At 41.8% G+C, this 22211-nt stretch overlaps 1 protein-coding gene across 2 annotated transcripts in view; it reads left to right on the plus strand.

Moving 5' to 3' along the window:
- Positions 1-22211, plus strand: part of SLC26A7 (solute carrier family 26 member 7) — a 65642-nt gene that overhangs the window by 14319 nt on the left and 29112 nt on the right. The window contains exons 3-6 of one of the 2 annotated variants that reach the window (XM_033155548.1): positions 1954-2126; positions 10385-10549; positions 20553-20705; positions 22007-22089. In XM_033155548.1, coding sequence (XP_033011439.1) covers positions 1954-2126; positions 10385-10549; positions 20553-20705; positions 22007-22089 — 574 coding nt within the window. Of the gene's footprint in view, positions 1-1953; positions 2127-10384; positions 10550-20552; positions 20706-22006; positions 22112-22211 lie in introns of those variants that run through there. The other variant, XM_033155549.1, reaches the window with a different exon arrangement.

Genomic DNA, 22211 nt, shown 5'->3' on the forward strand with positions numbered 1-22211 from the left:
ACATCTGGTACTTTGAATAAATGTTGGATGCAGTTTGATATATTTAAAGGGTTTGGGATATCTGAGCAGCGTAATTGATCCAGGTTCTGTGCTATTCATGTTGCTTTTAGATGAAATAAGATTTCCAGAATGAAGGCGTAGACGTGTTTGTTTAGAAAATTTTGATCAGTGGAGAAATTAGGCGTTCATTTTTTAAAAAATGCTTTGTAGTTATTGTAAAGTATCTTCTTTTTGTGATCAGTTTTTGTAATCTTTTATAGATCAGGGTGAACTTAAAGTTTTGAAACGATTCTATAATGCCTCCAATAATGCTATTAATGCCCCCCCGAATATTTCTTATAACATTTACCTTAAAGAGATGTATAAATGTTAAAGTACACCTTAGGATCCAAGGCATACAATTTATATTTCCCCTAACTGTACAAATTACTCCTTTGCTGCAGATCTCTCCATTGGGTTGGTGACTATCACAACATCCATTAACAACATTTCATATATATTTCACTCAAGCATTTATGTGAGGATCCCATGTACATGTAGCAGGCTGACTCAAATATATACACACAAAACAGGAGTTGAATAAACAGCCTTTGTTCATCATTTCAAATAACACACAAATGTAACTTTGATTGCTGCCGCAGGCGCATGATGTTTGTGGTTGGTGTGGGAAGGGCCAAAGGAATGGACACAGGAGGCTGGTATTGGGTTAAATAAGGCCACAATTTTATTGATTACAGGAAAGAGTAGGTTTGGCTAAGGCATTGGGCATGTATCACATGCTGCCTGATAGGAACTGAGTGGGGTCGACCCTGTGCTGGGGAGTCATCCCCAACATGGATCGAGTGCCACAACCTTGCATAGCCCACCATTGGGAGAGGTGTATTGGACCATTGGTCCCCATGTGGACTCCTGGACAGAGTCACCCCTCCTGGACCCCTTTAATGGGGTACCCCCACTACTCAGGATCCAGCCCAATGCCTTATCCACCAAAGTTATGTCAGTTGCTATGAAGTAGGTGAAAACTGGAAAGCCAGCCAATTTGCTTGCAGGAGAAAATTCCTTCCTGGCCTTGAATATGGCAAGATCCATACCCTAACTTGGCTGCTCCCCCACTAGGTGGACCCCAAACAGACTGGATGGGTGGAAAATCCCACGGCGGTCAGCAAAGAGGGTGGCCTGTGCTTGGCAGCCCTCTTAAATACACCAGGAGCAGGCAGGGCACAGCCCCCATGCCTCTGCCCCAGTTGGCCTTGCGGGCAAGGCTCACTCTAATTGGAAGGTCCAGCATGACCAGAAGTGATGGCACCAGGTAGCCATCCCCCTCCCCTGACTGCACAGGAAGATGGTGGTCTCCCAGGACCAGCCACTCTGCGCACCAAATGCTTCCCCCTCTGGAGCCCCAGGTGAGCGGATAATAGAGAAATACATTTTCCTGGTAAGAGGTGATGCCTAAAAGTGGTGTGTGCAGAAAACAACACATGGAGAACAGACATGTAGTTGGACTATCCGAAGAGCCAGCAAGGCAACTTTCAGCACATTTTAAGCGCAATCATTTGGACACAACACTCATAGGTTTGGAACCCAACTAAATTGTTCACAATTTAATCCCATTGAAAATCAATAATACTTAAGTTCGTCACATGGGCATAGCCAGGATTTTTGTTAGGGGGGCAGCAGTTTGGGGGGGGGGGGCAGAACCGACGTGCTTGTTCAGTTAGTTAAGTATTTCTATTGTTTTACTTGATCTAGGGTGGGCAGCTCCCCCCCCCCCGCCCGCCTTGGCTATGTCCATAGTTCATCATGACTAACTTGACTCATTGGTTTCTGCTTGAAATGTGACTTTGTCTGCATCCAGTCAATAGATTTCAATAGCACTTTCTTCGTTTTAAGCACAATGCAAAACAAACTGGAACTGTACCAAACAGAAACTAAAGTGTCTCTCTTCTTTTGCAGGAACCTTTGCTTTGACCTCCTTGATATCAGCAAATGCTGTCGAGCGTCTTGTTCCTCCCATGAGCAGCAACTTCACAGCAAACAATAACTCCATGGTTTTGGGATTATCTGAGTTCGAGATGCAGAGGATTGGAGTTGCTGCAGCAGTTTCATTATTAGGAGGACTCATTCAAGTAGGTATCCCTTAATAGCCAATACATATAGAAAATCAGATTAGCAGTAAACCATAATGCATCCAGAGCCCCTGCTCTTGCCCTAGAAGAAGCAAAACTGGATTGTGATGGAGCCATAGCATGGAGTCCTCTCAAGTGCTCTGGAGTTTGATGTGGCCTAAGTAGCATGGAAGACACCTCACTGCTGTAGTGTTGATGCCACAAAAGCAAGATCAGGGGGAGCTGCCAGTTGTACATGATCTTTAAAAATGAAATATACATTTCATTACATGCTGAGGTTTATGTAATACATGATCAGTATTTCAGCTAAGTTGCTGCTTACTGAATATAAGGGGAAATGTCCCCTTTTATCCACCAGGGTTCCTGTCTGCTCCAAGAAATAAAAACTGGGAGCTAATTCTGCCAAATCAAGATGGGAGTCTGCTGAAAAATGAGTGGCTTACCATGTGTTTAGGCCTACTTTCATGGGCCTGTGGATGGGCCAAATCACATGGTAATTGACATGCAAATGGTATAGTCACTTCCATCAGGGGTGGCTGACGTGGCCCTCCAGATGTTCCTGGACTACAGTTCCCACCATCTTGGATCATTGGCCATGCTGGCTGGGGCTGATGGGAGTTGGAGCCTAGCAACTTCTGGAGGACCACGGGCTCCCCATCCTACATGATGAATCCTTGCAAAGAAGCACATGGCATAATAACATTGGAACTAGACCTCAAGCAACCATTTCCCAGAATCCCTTCTTTTGCATCTCCCAGCATCTAGTCATGTGGCAAGAAGTTTCACTGTGACTGTTTTCAGCTTACAAATGAAGTAGATCTGGGCCAGAGAGGAAGCTGGAATTTCATGTAGCACAGGCAATTGTTTCCGTATCCTTAAGAAAGCTGCTGGCAGGTTTGGTGCAAAGATACGGGACATTGCTTGCTCTGGCTTCAGCGTAACCATCTAAGTTTACACGCTGCTTTTCAGGTTTAACCAAGAAAGCTGGTTCCACCACTCTTTTAAATCTGATTATTAATGCACTTTAAGCGGAGTCCCAGGTATGTTCATGTTGGCACTCTCAGTTTACATAGCACAGCTGATATGCCCAACAGGCTGCATGCAAACTGAGAGCATGCCCTGGAACACCAGTGGCAACTAATTTTTAAAAGGGCCAAACTGAAGGTCCAGTGGCAATGGATAGGTGGAACCACCCTGTTCTGCTTTGCATAATTTTGGCAGAAAGCAGACTGTATTTTATTAATTTATCTATTGGAAACATTTATCTCCTGCTTTTTCAGCTTGCAAGATCTTCAAAAGGACTTACAGTCTATAATAGCCTAGGGGACTTGTGGCACTTTAAAGTGTAACACATTTATTGAGGTGTAAGCTTTTGTGGACTTCATAAGATGCAAGGCATTACTCTCACTTGGCAGCTATACATCTATGTGTAATAAGGGATAATAAAGAAAGGCCAAATGATTGGGGGATGGTAGTGCAATACAGAAGAAAAGAACTTGAGGTAGCTGGGATTGGAGCAAACTTCATGCTAATGTAATACAAATGAAAATAATAATAAGGAAATATATTTTCCCCTATTATGCATGTACTCTTTATAATGTATTTGTTTATGAGACGTACCTTTAACTGTTCAAAATTTAAAAGGAGCCCATAGATGGAATGAATGTATATGGTATTTTGTGCATAGGAATTATGTAAAACGATTTTTTTTAAAAAAGAGGAGGAAACTGTAAACAAAATTCTTTACTACGATCACATTTCAGTTAATGACTGCTTCTGTATTAGTGGGTAGATATCTAAGTGTTGTATGCAATTCCATATAATAATCATAATAATAACAATTTGCTTTTTTTGTCCGTGGAAACATCCAAATTGAGGTGTTTGGTTTTTTAAATCTGTATTTCTTTTGTTGTTTCAATGCCCAGTGGATACACTTATTTTGATTTATATTTTTAAACGACACTGGGCAAAACTCCCAAAGACAGATTTCCTTCTTGCTGTTTGGAATATGGCTGCTACTCGTAAAATAACCTCTCTAGCTTTTGCTTTGGCCAAAGCTCACGTGTGCTTTGTCAAGTGCTATCTTTTGGAGCATGTGCCAGACCAGTGTTCATTTTCATTGTAGACTGTTGTTGTTATTATGGCTAATAGCTGAATCCACAAAACTGAAATTGAACTGAAATATGGCCTCTACTGAGAATCAGCTATTAACTAGAGCAGGCATGTCCAACAGGTAGATCGTGACCTACTGGTAGATCACTGGACATCTGTGGTAGATCACTGGCTCCCCCAAATAAACTCAGCAACTTTGGCTCCCCTAAAAAAAGCTCTACATCTTTGCCCTGAAGCCCCCCAAACAGGGCTTTCCTTCCTTAAAAAAGCTCAACAACCTCGATCTGAAACCCCCCAAAGGGGGTAGATCACTGCCAGTTTTTAACTCTGTGAGTAGATCGCAGTCTCTTGGAAGTTGGCCACCCCTAAACTAGAGTATTTACAATTCCTTACCATCAGTCAGTTATTGCACTCAAGTACATTGCTGTAAAAGTACCCTTATTATATGATGCTTATGTTACTTCATGCTTTGGGGCATTTCTGTGGTGAGGTACATGCCCTAGTTTTCTTGTCATTGTGAAAAGTGGATATTGGCATACCCCAGACATTTAAGACCATAGTGTAGCCTCCTCCAACTCAGTGCTCCCCCAAATGTTGGCCTACCATTAAAAACTATTAAAAACATATTTAAACAAATTACAGTCACCAGAAATAGATATTTCAGGTGTCCAAGACCATGGTGAAGATGCGCATATGGCAAAAGCTGTATAAAGTAGGTGCCAGGCACAGCTGTGTAAAGAGGGAGTTTCACAATTTAAGGGCTGCCACAGAGCTTGCCCTTTCCTGGGCCACTATTCTCTGAATTTCAGAGGACAGTGGAACTACCAATATGGCTCCAGCTGCTGCCCTTAACACTCAAAGAGCACCTGTAGGGAAGAATGCGGGCTTTCAGTTATTTGAGACCTAAGTCCCAATTGAACATGTTTCTCTTTTGTTACATGTAGGAGAGAATTCATGATTCTTGGCATTTGCATGCATGACAAAATAGAGTCATGGGCATGCATCCCATGCTTGATGAACTGCATGTTGGATTCTTGCAATTGATGTCCATTGTCAGGGGGCTGCCTCCAGCCATGGGCCAGAAGCTGCTGGAGCTGTTTCAATATTGCCAGCCCCCACCTCCGTTGCTAAGTAACTCCTCCTCTTCCAGCCAAGAGACCAGCAGTTCTTCTAGTGGGGAGGGGGAGAGGGGAGTGGAGACCAGGAGTCAGGGTTCTGACAAGGTAGCAGAGCCCTTGCATCAAACAGTGGCAGGAAAGGAGACACAGCTTCCGTCTCCCCACTTGCGCAGAGAGGAAAGACGCAGGGGGGGGAAGGCGGGGGTTCCACGTCCCGCGCCTTTTATGCTGGGGCAAGAACCGGAAGGGGCCATTCCCGGACTCTGCCAAAGGATGAGCTGGGCGCCTTCTCTGTAGCTGCACTGTATATATTTATCTGCACAATAAAGAAACTTAGTTTAGAAGTTTCTGCGTCAGCCTGCTTACTCATGAGCAGCTGTTGAAAACCCTCACATCCATATATTGAAACAAAATAGGAAATTCTTTCCAGTAGCACCTTAGAGACCAACTGAGTTTGTTCTTGGTATGAGCTTTCGTGTGCATGCACACTTCTTCAGATACTTCTTCAGGTATCTGAAGAAGTGTGCATGCACACGAAAGCTCATACCAAGAACAAACTCAGTTGGTCTCTAAGGTGCTACTGGAAAGAATTTCCTATTTTGTTTCGACTATGGCAGACCAACACGGCTACCCACCTGTAACTGGATCCATATATTGTATTATGTGGTTGTCAGGACCCATGGCATATACATTTGCCCCTGAGTTATGTTACAATCTTGTAACTTTAAAAAAAAAATACTTTTCTATGCTGACTTTTGTAAACAGTCATATGCTTGACAGATCTTGTTATTAGTTGCCAATGGACACTATCAGAAAGAAAACATCTTTTGTTCTCATTTAGCATGGCAACAAAAGCTAAACAGGCTATTCTATTGTAATCACTATTTATCTAATGGAGAGGTAAGGAATGCTTTTGAACCAACACACAATAGCTACTGAACTGTGGAAAATCTTGTGTCTTTCTTCCGCAAAGCTTTGTTTTATTCAGTTTTTCAGCAGAGGCAGGATTTCACTTTTTAATAATTTTTGCCATATTTTCTCCCCCCTTCCCCCCACCACCTCTCTTTTTTCTCCACCAGCTCCAGGCAGTCCACATTAAATCACAGCAAATCAAATGAAGGTGACAACCTGACCCTAATCTTCTGCTACCCAGCAGAATGTTCCATTATGAACTGGCTATATCAGGCATAGGCAAACTCGGCCCTCCAGATGTTTTGGGACAGTGGTCAGGGATGATGGGAGTTGTAGTCCCAAAACATCTGGAGGGCCGAGTTTGCCTATGCCTGGGCTATACCTTTAGCATGTTTAGTTTTGTGTGATTTGTACCTTAAGTTGCTAGTGCACTCTATGCTTCAATTCCTTGTGTTGTCTTCATTAGTTAGTGCTCCACTTTAGGCTTCTTTGCACAAAAGACAGTAAATAGATAAATAACATTTTCTATGTTTAATTGCTAGCCCCCAACTCTGGACATTGTTCTGCCTTTCCTGCCTTTCCACTACTTTACTTTTTCCTTTAAGAAGGAATTTGCCTACCAATTACTGTCTTGTTCTTGTCTGACTTGCTTGGCAAAACATACAGGTATCATAAATGTCCCTAGTTTGGGCAAATGGCACAAGAAAACACCCACCCACCTACCCACCCACTAGTACCACATTCCTTCTCCATTTCCAGAGGGATGGTTATGCTAGCCTGATGCAGCAAAATCAGACAAGTGTCTTGTGACCCCTTAAAGACTATGAAACATTATTATGGTAAAAACATTGACTAATAAAATTGATTCCTTCCAACTGATCCAATTGCATTCCCTTAAATATATTTAAAAGAACTTGCTGTTGGAAAAAGAGCTTTCATAATATAGACTGATGCAATTCTGTGCATCATTTAACACAGCCCAAATCGTCTCCACCCAGATAACAGTAGTGTCCAAGTGACTTCTATCTTATCTCCTGACCCTCATTAAGTAGTGTCAATTTAAGAGCATATCTTAGGTTCATTCAAAGACCAATGTTATTGAACAGGTTTGTCAAAGTGAGTGACGCCCTAGTAGAATATAGCATATTTTCGAATAATTAGCCCTGCCCTTTCCTTTTCAACTTGGCTCTTGGCCAAATATTCATCTTAACAAATCATTTCTATTTCACACTGCTGATGTTGGAAGGACATTGTGCATTTCCCATGTCCATTTGTCCTTGGACTTGTTCCTTTTTATTTCACAATCTTTCCCTTTTTGTGGCTGTAGCCGTGCTAAAGTGGTTTCACCTTTTAGCATTCAAACTTTGATTATTTTTGCAGTGATGAAAGTTATGGGCTGGGACTTGTAGTCAGTGCAGGACGCTGAAAATAGACACAAGTTTTGTTCCAATCACTAGAATAGTGAAACTGTAATTGAAATAAGTAAAAGTACAGTAGGTCAGGAGCAAGACTTCGTCGATGGTGCTGAATGACTTGGGATACAAAAAACGTTATCTAGATTGCAACGCAACAAGTAATTAACTGCAGAGCAAATTTAAGAACACAGACAGAAACGTTTTTTAAAAGTCTTTGCCACAGTTAAAGAAAAGCAAAATAATGCACGTTCAGCATAGTCAATGTAAGGCAAAAAGACTGGGCTAGTAAAAGCAAGTTTGTCTTTATTCAGCATACATTCTCTGAAGCTATTTGCAGCAGGATATGTTGTTCAGGCTAATAGTTCAATAAAATTGAAAATCCAATTAGCCGTTATACTCTAAATAATAGACGTTGGAAGTGTTTATTCTTCAGGATATCCTGGCTGTGATCAGAAAACAGCATCAATGTCCCTACCATAAATTGCATAAATTGCACAAATTGTATCATCCTGGTGATGGTTTCAGTTAGGAATGCCTTTGAGAGTTGGTTTCTTGGCCATTGAAGTAAACCAGTGACTGTGGAAAAGATTTTTTATGTTTCAATGTCACAGTGTTCTTGAACTTTGTTGTATTTTGGGAGAGTGGCAGTGGATTCATGTTTGCTCTCTGGTACTGTCAGTATGCGAAGGGGGCACAGGTGCACCTACTAAGGAAAGAGAAAACTGGAGAGGCCCAGTGGGTCAAGTTGAATCATACAAACCAGATGGTGGCTAGAAAACAGGTTCATGGTTTCCATAACAACACTCCACATCTCCTAGGAGGGTTTCTCCAGTTGGAGTTGCCATTCCCTCAGGAAAAGAGATGGCTGTTTCTTGTTTCTTTGTAGACATGGTCAAAAAACAAACAAAGGAAAGGGTGGTTTTCATCTGTTTAGCCATTTTTCTTTTCTCGAGCAACACACTTTTATATGAATAGACGTCTTTTGCCCAAAGTTCCACTCAAAAACCTTGAGCTATTGACTGCATAGTGCCGAGCCCTTCTGAAAAACCCGAGTTTTGCCCTCTGGCTCCATTATGGACCTGCTCTGAGCTCAACCCCCCGTCAAGGTAGCAACTTAACTTTATTTTGCAAGGCCATTTTGTGGCTGGGGAAACTCAGCCAGATTGGGGGGTGGGGTACAAATAATAAATTATTATTATAAATTATTATAACATGGGTATCAATATCCTGCTTAGTTTCACAGCATATGAGGTTGTTCCTTAGCAGTGCCTACAGCCTAGTTATGACAAAACAGTAGATGAGACAGTAACCATGTTTCATTGCACCTGACTGCTTGTGACGGCTTTCATTATGAAATACTCCCTGTGGGAACTGGCATAGTTACATACAGAAAACAGGCATGTCAGGAATGAGGCTTGGCTGGAACCCTTATCCCTGATTTAGTTTCCTTTGTGCAGGGAGCTTATCTATCTATCTATCTATCTATCTATCTATCTATCTATCTATCTATCTGAAGGAGTATCCAGGACTCTGGAAGTTATTTGAAAGTGTCAACAAACAGATAGATAGAGGTGATTCAGTTGACATTGTATGCATTGATGATCTGAAAAGTTTTACAAAGTTTCTCACCAAAGACATCTGAGAAACCTTAGCAGCTATGGAATAAGAGGAGAGTCGCAGATTAAGAAGTGGACAGGAGACAGTTTGCAATGCACACTTCTTAAACCAACACAAACCAAAACACAGCTAGTCTTTGAATTTTGTGATACAGCTCTCAAACCAAATAATGGGTACAAAACTGCATGTACTAGGAGAAACAGAAGACTGTCCTCAGATAGCCCTCAAAGATTTTGGTGTCAGTACAAAGCTGAGGACATAGCAATTTCATTTTGCCTGTTTAGTTCTGTCTGCTTAGGCCAGTGTTTTTCAACCACTGTTCCGTGGCACACTAGTGTGCCGCGAGATGTTGCCTGGTGTGCCGTGGGAAAAATTGAAAAATTACTTTATATATAGTCAATATAGGCACAGAGTTAATTTTTTTAACATTTTCTAATGGTGGTGTGCCTCGTGATTTTTTTCATGAAACAAGTGTGCCTTTGCCCAAAAAAGGTTGAAAAACACTGGCTTAGGCTAGGCAGTGTACATCTCAAAGGAATAGAAACATGGTTGAGAGGCATATCTCTTCCCACTTAAACCTGTGGGGCCTAAAATCCTGGCCATTTGTGACTTTAAATCTGTCGGAGACTGTACAGAGAATGGTATGAATGGAATGGTTTTTTTAAAAGTAGCTTCAGTTTGACTTTCGTGGCTTAATCCCCCCTCCAAAGCCCCGTACAGCTTTTTGTGCCTATATATTGGAGTAACTGAAAAACAACAACATTCGAGCCAATGCTTCAGAAAAGTCACCATACTAAATACACATTGGCAGAGCCAGCTGTTATTATAGCTAATCTGAACCCAGAGCCTGGTAAACCAGTGATAGGAGAGAGATAACATATAATGAATGTATGAAAGTGGACATATGTTGAAAGTTTATTCATGGTATGCAATGCGTAATTAAAAACAAAACTTCACTGTTTGATTAGCTCGTAGTGCTATCTTGTCCCTTTTATGTTAAAAGGGTGGGCGTATCTTTCCCTTACATTAGCCTTGGTACCCATATTCACATGTAATCACTGTTAATATATTTTTGGTTTCTCAGGTAGCAATGTTTGTGCTGCACTTGGGCAGTGCCACCTTCTTGCTCACGGAGCCGGTGATAAGCGCAATGACGACGGGAGCAGCTACGCACGTCGTGACTTCACAAGTCAAGTACCTCTTGGGAATGAAAATGCCGTATATATCGGGACCCCTGGGATTCTTTTATGTAAGTTCATTCTTGAAAATTGGCTCTGCTGTATTGCTCACAGTTTGCATTTTTGCTCGAGATGCAGGCCCAGGCCTAGGCACTGTGTTGTCCAGGTGGGGTTTGAGTCTATGTATATCTAAATTCAACTTCCAGTAGCACCTTTGAGACCAACTAAGTTTGTTATTGGTATGAGCTTTCGTGTGCATGCACACTTCTTCAGATACTGAAGAAGGAATTTTGCTACTGGAAGGAATTATTTTATTTTTTATTTTGTTTCGACTACGGCAGACCAACACGGCTACCTACCTGTAACTAAAGGAGCAGCAGGTACACTGTCTGGGGATCCTTAGCAAATCTGCTTTACTATCATAGGCCCAAATGTCGCCTGTGGCACTAAGTGCCTTTCACCCTCTCTGAGACCCTTCCTGGATATAGAGAGCCTGTCCATGGTTATCCTTGTTCTGATAACCTCCAGGCTAGATTACTGCAATGCATTGTATGTGGGGCTGCCTTTGAAGACTGCATGTAATGTACTGGTACCTGCAAAGCTGCCAGAGACATCTTGCCAGTGCTTAAGGAGCTCCACTGGTCCCCAGTCCATTTCCAAGCACAATTCAAAGTGCCGGTGCTTAGCTTACCTTTGAAACCTCAATGTGATGTGGGATTTGAGTACCTAAGGCTGCATCTACCCTCCAATCCATCCATGCACAGCTACCATCTCTTTATGGCCTCCTGGCATCTGAGATGCAGCCAGCAGTGATGAGAAAGAAGGCTTTTTGTGGTGCCTTATTTTTTGTGGTGCCTTGTATACACCTTCCTCAGGGATGCATGTCTGGTCCATATACTGATGTATTTTAGTGCTAAGCAAAGATGTTTTTATTTTCCCAAGCTTTTTTTTTTTTTAAAACAGAATTTATTAGCATTTTCGTAATATAACACAAACCCAACCCCACACCTACAAATACAAAAACAAATACAAATACACATAATGTCAGGATTCTTCTTCTTATCTGTATATCTTACAAAAAAAAAATTTCTACTTCTGAATCTTGACGTTTGACTTCCCCCGCCTTTTCACCTTCGGTTTTAAATCAATATACTATTTCCTTAACAACTTTTCTCTATAAAATTTTTTAACTTTACTTAAAAATAACACAATTATCTTGATCTTTTTATTATAACCTAAATCTTAACCATATATTCTAATAACTAAACTTATTTCTTCTATCCTTTATCATGCTGCTTTTGACTTAAGATTCTATATCTCCTTACTTATTTAAAATAAACTTATAACTAACAGACTTCACACTCCGATTTCGGATACCATGACAGACCATTTGGATTATACATTTAATACTTCAACCCACTCCCCCTCTGTCCATTGTCTTTTTCTGTCTTTCACCAGAACCGGATCTCCAATTATCTTCTTCTGAGTGTCCACAGATCCAGGCATTCACAACAAACCTAGCATCGAGCTTCAGGGTGTTCATCACTTCCTTTCTGGTCTCCTCCGTACCTTTGTACCATACTTCTTCTTCTTGTAGAAATCTTAATTCCATGTCCCTTGCCCCCGAGCTGCCACCTCGGAGTCTGGATATTATAAATTTTCCCGTTCCAGGGCTGCCACCCCCAGAAATCGGTTCCTTTTCCCGGAGTTGCCCAGCCATTTCGAACCATCCTTCAAGCACCCCTCCCAGCTCTTTGCCAAGGTTTGATTCCATTGTATAAAACTTTTGAAAAGCCTCCTCTGTGGAAAGTGAGTCCTTTTTATTTATAATTCCACTCAAAACTTGCAGTTTCCGATTAAGCAGTTCCAGCTTCAAGACAGTGAGCATTTCCTCATCCTTTAAACCAGAGTTCAATACCAGTGCAAACACAAAGTCCAGCATTTTAGAAGGGAGGGTGAGTGTCAGATTTCAGTTCCTGTCTCTTCCTTCCTTTGTTTCAATTTTTTCCCACGACAGTCCAAGTCGTCGCCATTTCTCCGAAGCCGGAGTATAAAGACCAAAACTTCAAATGGAGATATTTTTTCCCCAGTTAACCCCCGAAGGGAAATCTCAGCAGTCTCAGTTTTCAAATTCCAGATACTTTCTATCGATTGTTGTAGCAGCAGTCACTTAAACGGTTAATTTCTTTCATCTCCCGAAGGGAGGGAGGCGGGCTGCCTTTCTTCTTTCCCCCAGATCGTTCCAAGAATACAAAGAGTCAATCGAATACTCACAGCCACTGGGTTCTTATCAGCTCGTTAAAGACAGGTAGAACTTAGACGCTCATCACAGGCTTTGTCGCCGCATTTACATCCCGGTTGGGGCATGTCCCCTATAGCCCGGCTCCGTCGTCCCTTCACCCCCACTCCCCCTTTACAGGGGGAGCGGGGGAAGGGTTCGGAGCCACAACGGGCACAGCCGGGGAGCCCAGGGTGCGGGACGCTCTTCCCGCACCCCAACCGGAGCCCCGCTTTGCGGTAGCAGGGCTCCTAACCCCCGGGATGGACTGGGTGCTTCGCAGCCGAAGCAGCCCACGACCACCCGCAATGGCGTCGCCGCCGGAAGTCATATTTTCCCAAGCTTTTAGCATCTTCTGACATAGGCTGTGTACACAATCCCATTGCATCCAGTGCGTTCCCACCACTGGTTTGGGAAGTGGTGTACACATGATGTTAGCCACAATTCATATGTATTCTGAATTTATCCCGGTCTTCCTTAGCAAATACCTCATTTTGACGTGTTTTGGTTCCAACCAGCTTCAATCTGAACTGCGAAAACGAAGGACTTGGCTGCATTTAATGATACCCAATGCTAGAATTGTTTAATGCTGTTTTTTTTAAACGGTCTTTGAAAGTTAGTTTTTTATTGCTGTGTCTCAATCTATAAATAAATACATGCAATTACCTCATTTTAATCCTCTAAACAATATTGTGGGGTATGTTAGACTGAAATGCAGTTACTTTCCTACAATCTCCCATAGTCCAACTGCAACTCCAGCTCTGGAAACTCCATTGTCCTTCACTTTTCAGAACCAATCCAGTAGTATCTCCCTCTCTTTCTTGTCCTTTCTCATCTTTACTGCCTGTGACTGTGACTGACTGGGGTGGTGGGGCAAGTATATCGTGGTTATTCAGCAATTAATTCCCAACCTCCTTACACAACCTGTAATATGACTAGTGTGAAGTGCTGTTGTGGTGCACTTGATGTACTTTGACTGGTCCAGGGACAGAGAATCTAGAGAACAAGCTGTTCTCATATTAAACTACCCTCTAGTTAAGATTTTCATCTATGACCCTTCTCTGGGTGCTTCAACTTTCGAAGTTAGGTGGGTAGCTGCTTGAAAAGAGAGCCTTTCTTGTGGTAGCTGTCATATTGTCAATTTTTTCGGGCATCAGCATCGATAGCTTGGCTTCTAAAAGATAAAAGCCTTGTTTATCTAAAAGATAAGTTTGTCCAGTTTGCCTGGGCTTTTGACAGTAAGTTAAATTCTATGGCCTATGGCAGGGTAAAAACATCTTAGCATAAAAATGTTGAGTTCAATGGCACTTATACCTAAGTAAGAATATACACTTGTAATTCTTTTTTATAGTGCTTTTTTTTACTGATGAACACACAACTTTTAAAAAACTCATTTTGTATCCTGCCAACCTAGCAGTTCGAAAGCATGTCAAAGTGCAAGCAGATAAATAGGTACCGCTCTGGTGGGAAGGTAAACGGTGTTTCTGTGCGCTGCTCTGGTTCACCAGAAGCAGCTTAGTCATGCTGGCCACATGACCTGTCTGCGGACAAACGCTGGCTCCCTCGGCCTATAGGGCGAGATGAGCGCGCAACCCCAGAGTCGTCTGCGACTGGACCTAATGGTCAGGGATACCTTTACCTTTACCTTAAGAATATATAGAATTGCAGCCTTAAAATGGTCTTCATTAGTACTCCAAAACAGGTACATAGAAAGCATGATATCAAGACCCAGTAATGTTTTACTAATACATTGTTCTCTCTTAATACCATTAATTGCATATTAACCTTCTTCATTGTACTGTAAAGTATAACCTTCACCATCTGTAAACCATTCCTTCCATATAAATTACAAGGAAATAGGCAATGCCATCTGGTGGTTGATACTGATATTTAAATGCAGCAGCCAAGGACCCTAGATTGCACGATATGCTAAAAATGATAGTTATGTATTGCCCCACTTTCCTTCATCTCTCTAACCCAGACTTTCCTGTATTCTAACATTTCTTGTGAGTGTCATTGGCTCCTACTGGTAATACTTTCAGCCTCCTTGTTTTATGTCATCTGCTAATTTTCTATATTATAGAAAATTGAGAATCTATAGCAATCGACCCAGGCTCTCTGTTTGACAGCAGCTGCTCTCTTCTTTTCCTTCTTCTTCTTCAAACTTACGCTATTTGCTAAAACAGTTGCAGATAGATAGTGATTATTCCACATTCATCCAATGGTTTTCATATACTTTACATTCAGGGAGTCATTTCCACATTAACGTATCCACCAAGCAACACGGGAATATTCTGTGTTGCACACACGGTTTGCATGGAACACCATCTTAAGCCTCACTTGGACCAAGAATGTGACCAATAGTACACCCAACATTGCAGGAGAAAATGAGTAGTGATGGACAAGCTATAATTTGGAGAAGCATTGCACCATTACTGATGTTCTCGCTGAGGAACCCCAGCAAGCATCTGAGGCAGCCCAAGTTTGTCAGAATGCAATTTGCAAACCACTGCATCCTAGTTGAATTTTTTTTTAGTTTGAAAAAGGATTCAAAAACAGTCAATGCACCTTGCATTTTCCCTCCAAACATAACATTTAAAAACCACACTGACATATTACTGAGCATTATATTTGACATCTTTGTTTAAAATGGTTGTTTAATTTTTATTAGAGAAGATACCTGCCTCTTAAAGGGGCTGTTTAAAAATTAGACAAAAATTCCATGTGCATGTCTCCACACATGGGTTGCTTGGGAGAGGGGCCAGTGTCACCATGCAATAACTTTGATAATTTGTGTTTCCATGGTAGTTGGTAGTTTTATATGAAAAAATAGAATTAAGTAATTGTGCGCTGCTCAGCAGGCACAACTGCACCGCAAAAGGCAAATTTGGCAGCCACTTCATTGGTCTGTTTTGTTTTTTCTTTTAAAACATTTACGTTTGTAAGTTTAGCCTGTTGCCTAATTCTTCCTGGTTTTATATTCTTTTTCACAACCTCAACTTACTTAATTCTCTCTCTTTTTGGCTTGGACACCCAGGGCAGGGGTGAGTGGAGCAATGCAGGAGTCCAGTCTGCTAATAAAGTGGAGTAGGAGAGTCATAAGGAAACAAGCCAATGAAACATTTTCTTTTATAGAATGAGATCATAATTCAGTATGAGCAAATGAGAGAACCAACCTACTTTGAGGATCCCATGAGATACATAATTATCACAAAAGCGTTACAGCTCGCAATTTATATGAATCCAGAGTTTTGTCCAATCAAGGTTTCCCTAAATATAAGACTTGTTATAAATGCTCAGTGTGGTTGCCACCTCTTCTGCGGTTGCTCCCACATGGGTAGAGAGCCACGCAAAAAGTTCTGCCTCTGTGGCTCCTCTAACCACACATTTAGCCTGCTGCACAAGTGATGCCTCTCCCAGGGCATCATACGCCACATTCACTGTTGGATGAAACTGGGAGAACATAAGAGGCTGCCACATGCCAAGTTAGTATTATCTGTGCTGATTGACAGCATCTCTCCAGGAATTTCAGGCAGAAATATTTCCTAGTCTTCCCTGTAGTTGCCAGGAACTGAAACAAAGACTTTCCTCAAGCAACGCATGTGCTCTTCCACTGAAGTATGACCCTCTCACTAATTAAGGTACTTCATAAGTTAGCAAAAAGGAGCAGTATGTAGGTTGGGAGAAACCACACAACACCACCAGACCAAGACAATTTTCTGTCTCAGGACAAGACCAGCTGCACTTCATGCACAGGGGACAACTTAACTAGCAGTTGACACTTACTTCGACAATGAGAATAGAACAGTTTCCTTCTGAGCACCTGAGGGCAATAAGGGGTTCTTCAACAGAGCAGAACAGGTGGGCGCCTTCGGAAGAGCAGCTGGGGGCTGCCATTATTGCTCTGTCTCCCCAAATCTGCCACCTAAGACTGCAACCTCACTGCCTGATGGTATGGCTATCTCCTCTCCACTAACCCTGCCTTCAGTATTGGGGTTTTAAAAAAATGAATTTTATTGGCATTATTAACAATGTCAATTATTACTCGGAATTTTGTAGTAGACATGTGATCTCATATAGGGAATTAAGATGGGCCTGAAGTGATAACTACGTGAGGATGGAAGGAAAGGGGGGAGTTCTGTATCATTCACAGTGGTGTAGAATTGCAATTTTGGCAGCTATAGCACTTTTCACCCTAGCACAATCAATTGTGCCTGGTAAAATACAACTATTACATTTCAGGGACTCCCTCCCCCCGCAACTCCCTTGTACAACTTGCAGTAAGGAAACAAACAGCCTGAAGATCCCAAATTCAGTAGTTGACTTGGTACAGTATATGACAGCCTCTTCGATTGCTTCCTCTACCATCCATGTACATGGAGCGGGATCTTGGTCCTGCAGAGTTACAAGATGGCTAGTTTCTTCTCCCATCTCCCATCCCCATTCCTCCCAGCCCCCGTGCATGCCCCCCATCTCATTTAGCTCACTTCCTCCACTCCATTAAAGTTTGGAGCTTGTATTCCTTGATGATGTGCAGCACATTCCCACAATGGGCCTGGTGTGCTGAGTGCCCATGTATATATAGGGCTCTGTTATTCCTTCTGGCGATCCCTTTATGTGTTGGTGTTTCACCCACACATGGAAGGATCATGCCACATGTCTTTTTCAAACTGGCTACCTCAAACTGTACTCAGCTCCCTGCATATCCTTGAAGAATGCAGCAAATAGAGTATTAAAAATAAACCCTCCGGCTTCCAAACCTACTTTTCAGAACAAGGGGTGGCAAGATGCCACCTGAGGGTTGGAATGCCATGTGGTAAGTTTTCTGAAAGAGAGAGAAAATAAGAAAGCAAAACTAAATGTTCTTGTTTAGAATCTGGGTCTCTTAATTTTTTTATGAACAAGTTTCCTAACTAAATGGTCCAGGTATTAGATTTGAATTGTTTTTGTAAAGCAACTTTATTCCCAATTCGTGTTGCATTTGGCAGCCAATTGTTGGAGAGAGGCACTTTTCAACAGTTTAATAGAGACTTCTTGCCTGTAAAATTGGATTGATCCTAGAGCAAACTCTAGTATTTTGACTAATTTGTGTATTTTAATAGCTGTGCCTGTTTGGAACTCTAGCCTTAATGGTTTACCTTTACAGTTATACTTGCTGACATATTAACTTACTGATGTATCAGCATGCCTGTCCTTTGTTTAGCATGCACCATTGCATAATATGGCTGCAATCTGGCAATCCAATGTACTTTCTCACGTTTATATGAGAGTAGTGGATAGGAGTCCCATTTTCTGCCTGAGAGTGTTCTTTCTGTGCCATCCCTGTCTTATCACCAAAGAGGATGCAGCTTGCACCACTTGTTTGTGAAGAGTGCATGTCTTTAGGGAAAACTTTAACCAGAAAATTGTATGCACGTTTTCCAAGAAATCTTGGTAAATTGAGGTTCTTTAAATTTATGTTCTATCTCAAAAGTGCACCAGAGGTTTTTTTGGCAGCCTTTCACTTAGATGTGCATATAATGATCAGACAATGAACTTTTGTCACCCAATTTTTTTTTATCTTCCTGTAAATGAAAGTTGATTAAGGGCTCATGAGAATTGGCCATTTGACTACTGTGATACTCTTGAAACCTTAAAATAAAATGATTCAAACACACTCTTATGTGAGAACTGTTTGGAAACTGAAATTGGTTTAAGAATGTGAGACTTGGCCTCTCCCAACCCTACTTTGCCCTTATAATCTCTTCACCCAACCCCAGTAAACCCTAATGGAGAGGTCCCATGGGGAGAAGTTGATGGGGGCTCACTCCAAGGGCAGATTCCACCCCACATGCACTCCTCACATCAACCCCCAAATTTCCCCCTGTAGCCTCTTTACATCCCCCCAGAGGGACTGAGTGCAGCAGCTTTGATCCACTAGATCCCAGAGTAGGGTAGTGTGCTTGAAGAGAGGCTGGGGATGGAGGAGAGTGGTTGGGAGGGGAGCAGTCTACTTCAGCTTGGATCAAAATCCGAATTAGGGAAGAGTTTTTGAAGTTGGTTTTATTGAGCCCCTGAAATTTCTTTCAGAGCCTACACCTTTAATACATGGTATGCTAGATTGAGTGATTTAGTTGGTAATTCCTAGTGTTCATTGTCTGATAAACATCTACTAAAATGCAAGACTATTAATATTATAGCAGTGCATATTATATTCTTTCTTTCCTATCTCTCTAATCCCATTGGTCCTTCTAGAAATATGGAAGGTAACATTTCTCAGTTCCATAGAGTTCTGAGTACAGTTCAGGAGAACTTCTTGGACTGTGCCTTGGTAGTAGATTTGCCACAGCTAGTTGAGCCAGTAATAAGCTGGCAGTGAAGTGAAAAGTATATTGCAGAAAAAGTACTATGTAGCATGAATATTTGGTGGTACAAATACTGTTCCACCATGCTGACCCAAAGGTGGTGGGAGCTGTTGTTCAACAACATCTGGAGGACACAAGGTTGTAATAGGCCCAGAGATGTATCTAAGCTCCCTTGTGCCCCCTGTCCTTCCCTTGCACCCTTGGCAAAGAAATGTGGCTGGCCAGAGCAGCAGGGGAGCGGCCCAGGGAGCCTGCCGATGGGCAGATGAGCTCCTAGCCACCTGGAGACAGAGTGGAGAAGCACGATTTTTGTGTCTCCCTGGGCCTTTGCCCTTGGCAGGAGCCAACCTGTCCAACCCCTAGGTACGCCCCTGACTAGGCCCTTCAGACAAGTAGTTTGGTCTCCATGTGTGTTGCTATGGGAAAACAAGTAGCACACCACAGTATAATGGGTCATGGTAATCCATGGCTAACAAAAGCAATGGCAAACTGGGTAGTGATGATCCACAAAAATGACTGTCTGCGAGTTCCCAAATCAATTCCTGTTATTTCAGAATGCCTTCATAAAGCCTTAACAGCATAGTATATCAGAATGGGCTGGCAAACGAAGCCTATATTCAGCAAAAGACAGATGTTTGAAATAAAACTTGCAAGTCTTTGTGTATGTCATATTTAAATAGTTGATGGTGGGATTTAGTCCAGCTCTTCGTTTTGCTTGCTGGCTGCTCTTTGGATCTGGCTTTGGGTAGCTTCTGAGCCTGTGCTGATGACTGTGCTGACATTCTGACATGGCATTCCAAGTTTCTGTCTTTTGTCCTAGTCAGTCTCGGCTCCTGGTGGGGCACTGAGCCAAAGCCACATGCTGTCTTCAACACACATTTCTGGATAGGCATGGCTTTCTAGTTGCCAAATCCCAAGCCCTCTAGTATAACATCTTCATTGTTTGATTATATAAGGAGAACATGTGGGTCAAGGTTGTGGTTTCATTGCCCATCCTTCCAAATGTCTGACTCATGTACAAAATGTGTCCCCAACAAGCATGAAAAAGCTGCATCCCTGTTTTTGTGACAAATATCTGCCAGTGAAATAATCTAGATTAGGTCATGATGACCTTAGTTGTGGCATTGTGGCTTTCCAGGACAGTGGGATCATAGCTTGCTCTGTAACTTTTTGCATGTACATAATCAACATTTTTTTGTTACCATTCTGTGTAAGAAAACAGCAGATATAAATGCTCTGATGGTGACTTTTGAGTTCAGAAAAGAACTAGTTTATATTCCTCTGGAATATAAATGGAATATATATAATGGAAGCAGCTCTTATGTTTGCTGAAAGGCATGTCTAGATACAATCCACTGTATTCAATAATAAGTTCCAAAATTGTGGACCTGCTTCTTTGAGCACTTACACCCTTGATATTCAACTGACCTTCTGATTTTCTTTCCACTATAGATTTATGCCTACATCTTTGAAAACATCAAATCCATTCAGTTGGAAGCTTTGCTGCTCTCTGTGCTGAGCATTGTGATTCTTGTTCTTGTTAAAGAACTGAACGAAAAGTTTAAAGGGAAAATCAAGGTGGTTCTTCCTATTGATTTGGTTTTGGTAAGTATAAACACAAGCACTGTTTTGCACTCCTTAATCTGCTGCAGCCGGTGGTGCTCATTGTTAACTCAATGCAGGGCAAATCTTTATGGTTTTGCCATTTAGATAATGGTGTGACCAGTTTAGATAAATTCAGGTGTACTGTACCAAGAAAGAACTTAGCATATGAAGTTGAATGTATGTAAATATACCAAAACCTTGAGGGAGAATATTCTGAAGAAGAAAACTAAATGTTGTAGCTTAAGCCAAGATGAGATGTAACATTTGAATTTGAATGTATGTAAATACATTAAAACCTTGAAAGAGAATTTACTGAAGAAGCCCGAAACTCTTCATGGGCGAAACAGGTGACAAACGGCGGCACCCTGTCTAACATTTGTAAGTAACATCTTCAACACTTCATCTGATTGGACTTACCTTTGCTGATACCCACAGGAGCCTGGCTAAAGGAACTTTAAAGACTGAAATTTTCCTTTTGTACAAATTTTAATGAGTTTTCTGTTTGTGGCTTCTGCATAAGATTTTGCACTTTGTTCTCTCAATTCTTGGATTACTAATATAAGATTTAGAACGTGGAATGGTCTGGTAGATTTCTGTGCGCCGTTTATGTGCTGCTTACTGCATACCGGTCTACTACGAGTATTGGCAGCAGACGAAAACATAGGGCAGGGGTGAGGAACCCTTGGCCTGGGGACCAAGTTGGGCCCCCCAGGCCTCTCTGTCTGCCCTTGGAGCTCTCCCCAGGCCTTACCCCTTACTGGCCCTGCTTTGCACCCCAAATGTCATTGCCCGACTGAAATGTGTCCTTGGCTGCTGATAATCTTACTTATCTGGATGAAGGATACAGAGGAATGTTTGAAGGGTGCTCCTCACCTTCATTTCAATACACCTGAGATGTGTGGGAACACACGCTCTCTTAATGTAGGGAAATTGCATCCCCTTCCTTTTCAATAAACTCCATGCTTCTCAACTATTAATTCAGTGTAATAATCATAGATAAATTGAGGGTGTGTAGAAGAGCCAATATCCACATAGTTCTGTATTGCTATATGCTATCATGTAAACCCAACTATACATGAACATAGGCAATCCCCATCTGAGAAAAAGCTGACCCAATATGGTATTTAACCAATGGTCTCATCTCTGTAACTTAACAATATTGCTTCTATTCCATTGGTTCCACTCAGATTGTTCTCTGAAGTAGTGAGGCCAATGCCAAAAGAAACATAAAAATTTCTTTTAAACGTGTGAAGTGTTTATTGCCTTCCTCCTCTAAATCTTTGTTGTTGCTTGACCAATAGATAGTTGCTACCTCTGCTGCCTGCTACTATGCTGATATGGAGAACAACTACGGCATGAAAGTTGTGGGACATATTCCAGAAGGGTAACGTGTTCTTTATATGCTTGTATGTATTGATACATAAATATGTATATTCAGTATGTTTTGCATTTTTCCATTTTAAAATCATTGTTTGCATACCCTCATCCTGTGCAATAAAATGGTCA

Source organism: Lacerta agilis, chromosome 7 (genome assembly GCF_009819535.1).
Source record: "Lacerta agilis isolate rLacAgi1 chromosome 7, rLacAgi1.pri, whole genome shotgun sequence".
NCBI classification, from domain to species: Eukaryota; Metazoa; Chordata; class Lepidosauria; order Squamata; family Lacertidae; genus Lacerta; species Lacerta agilis.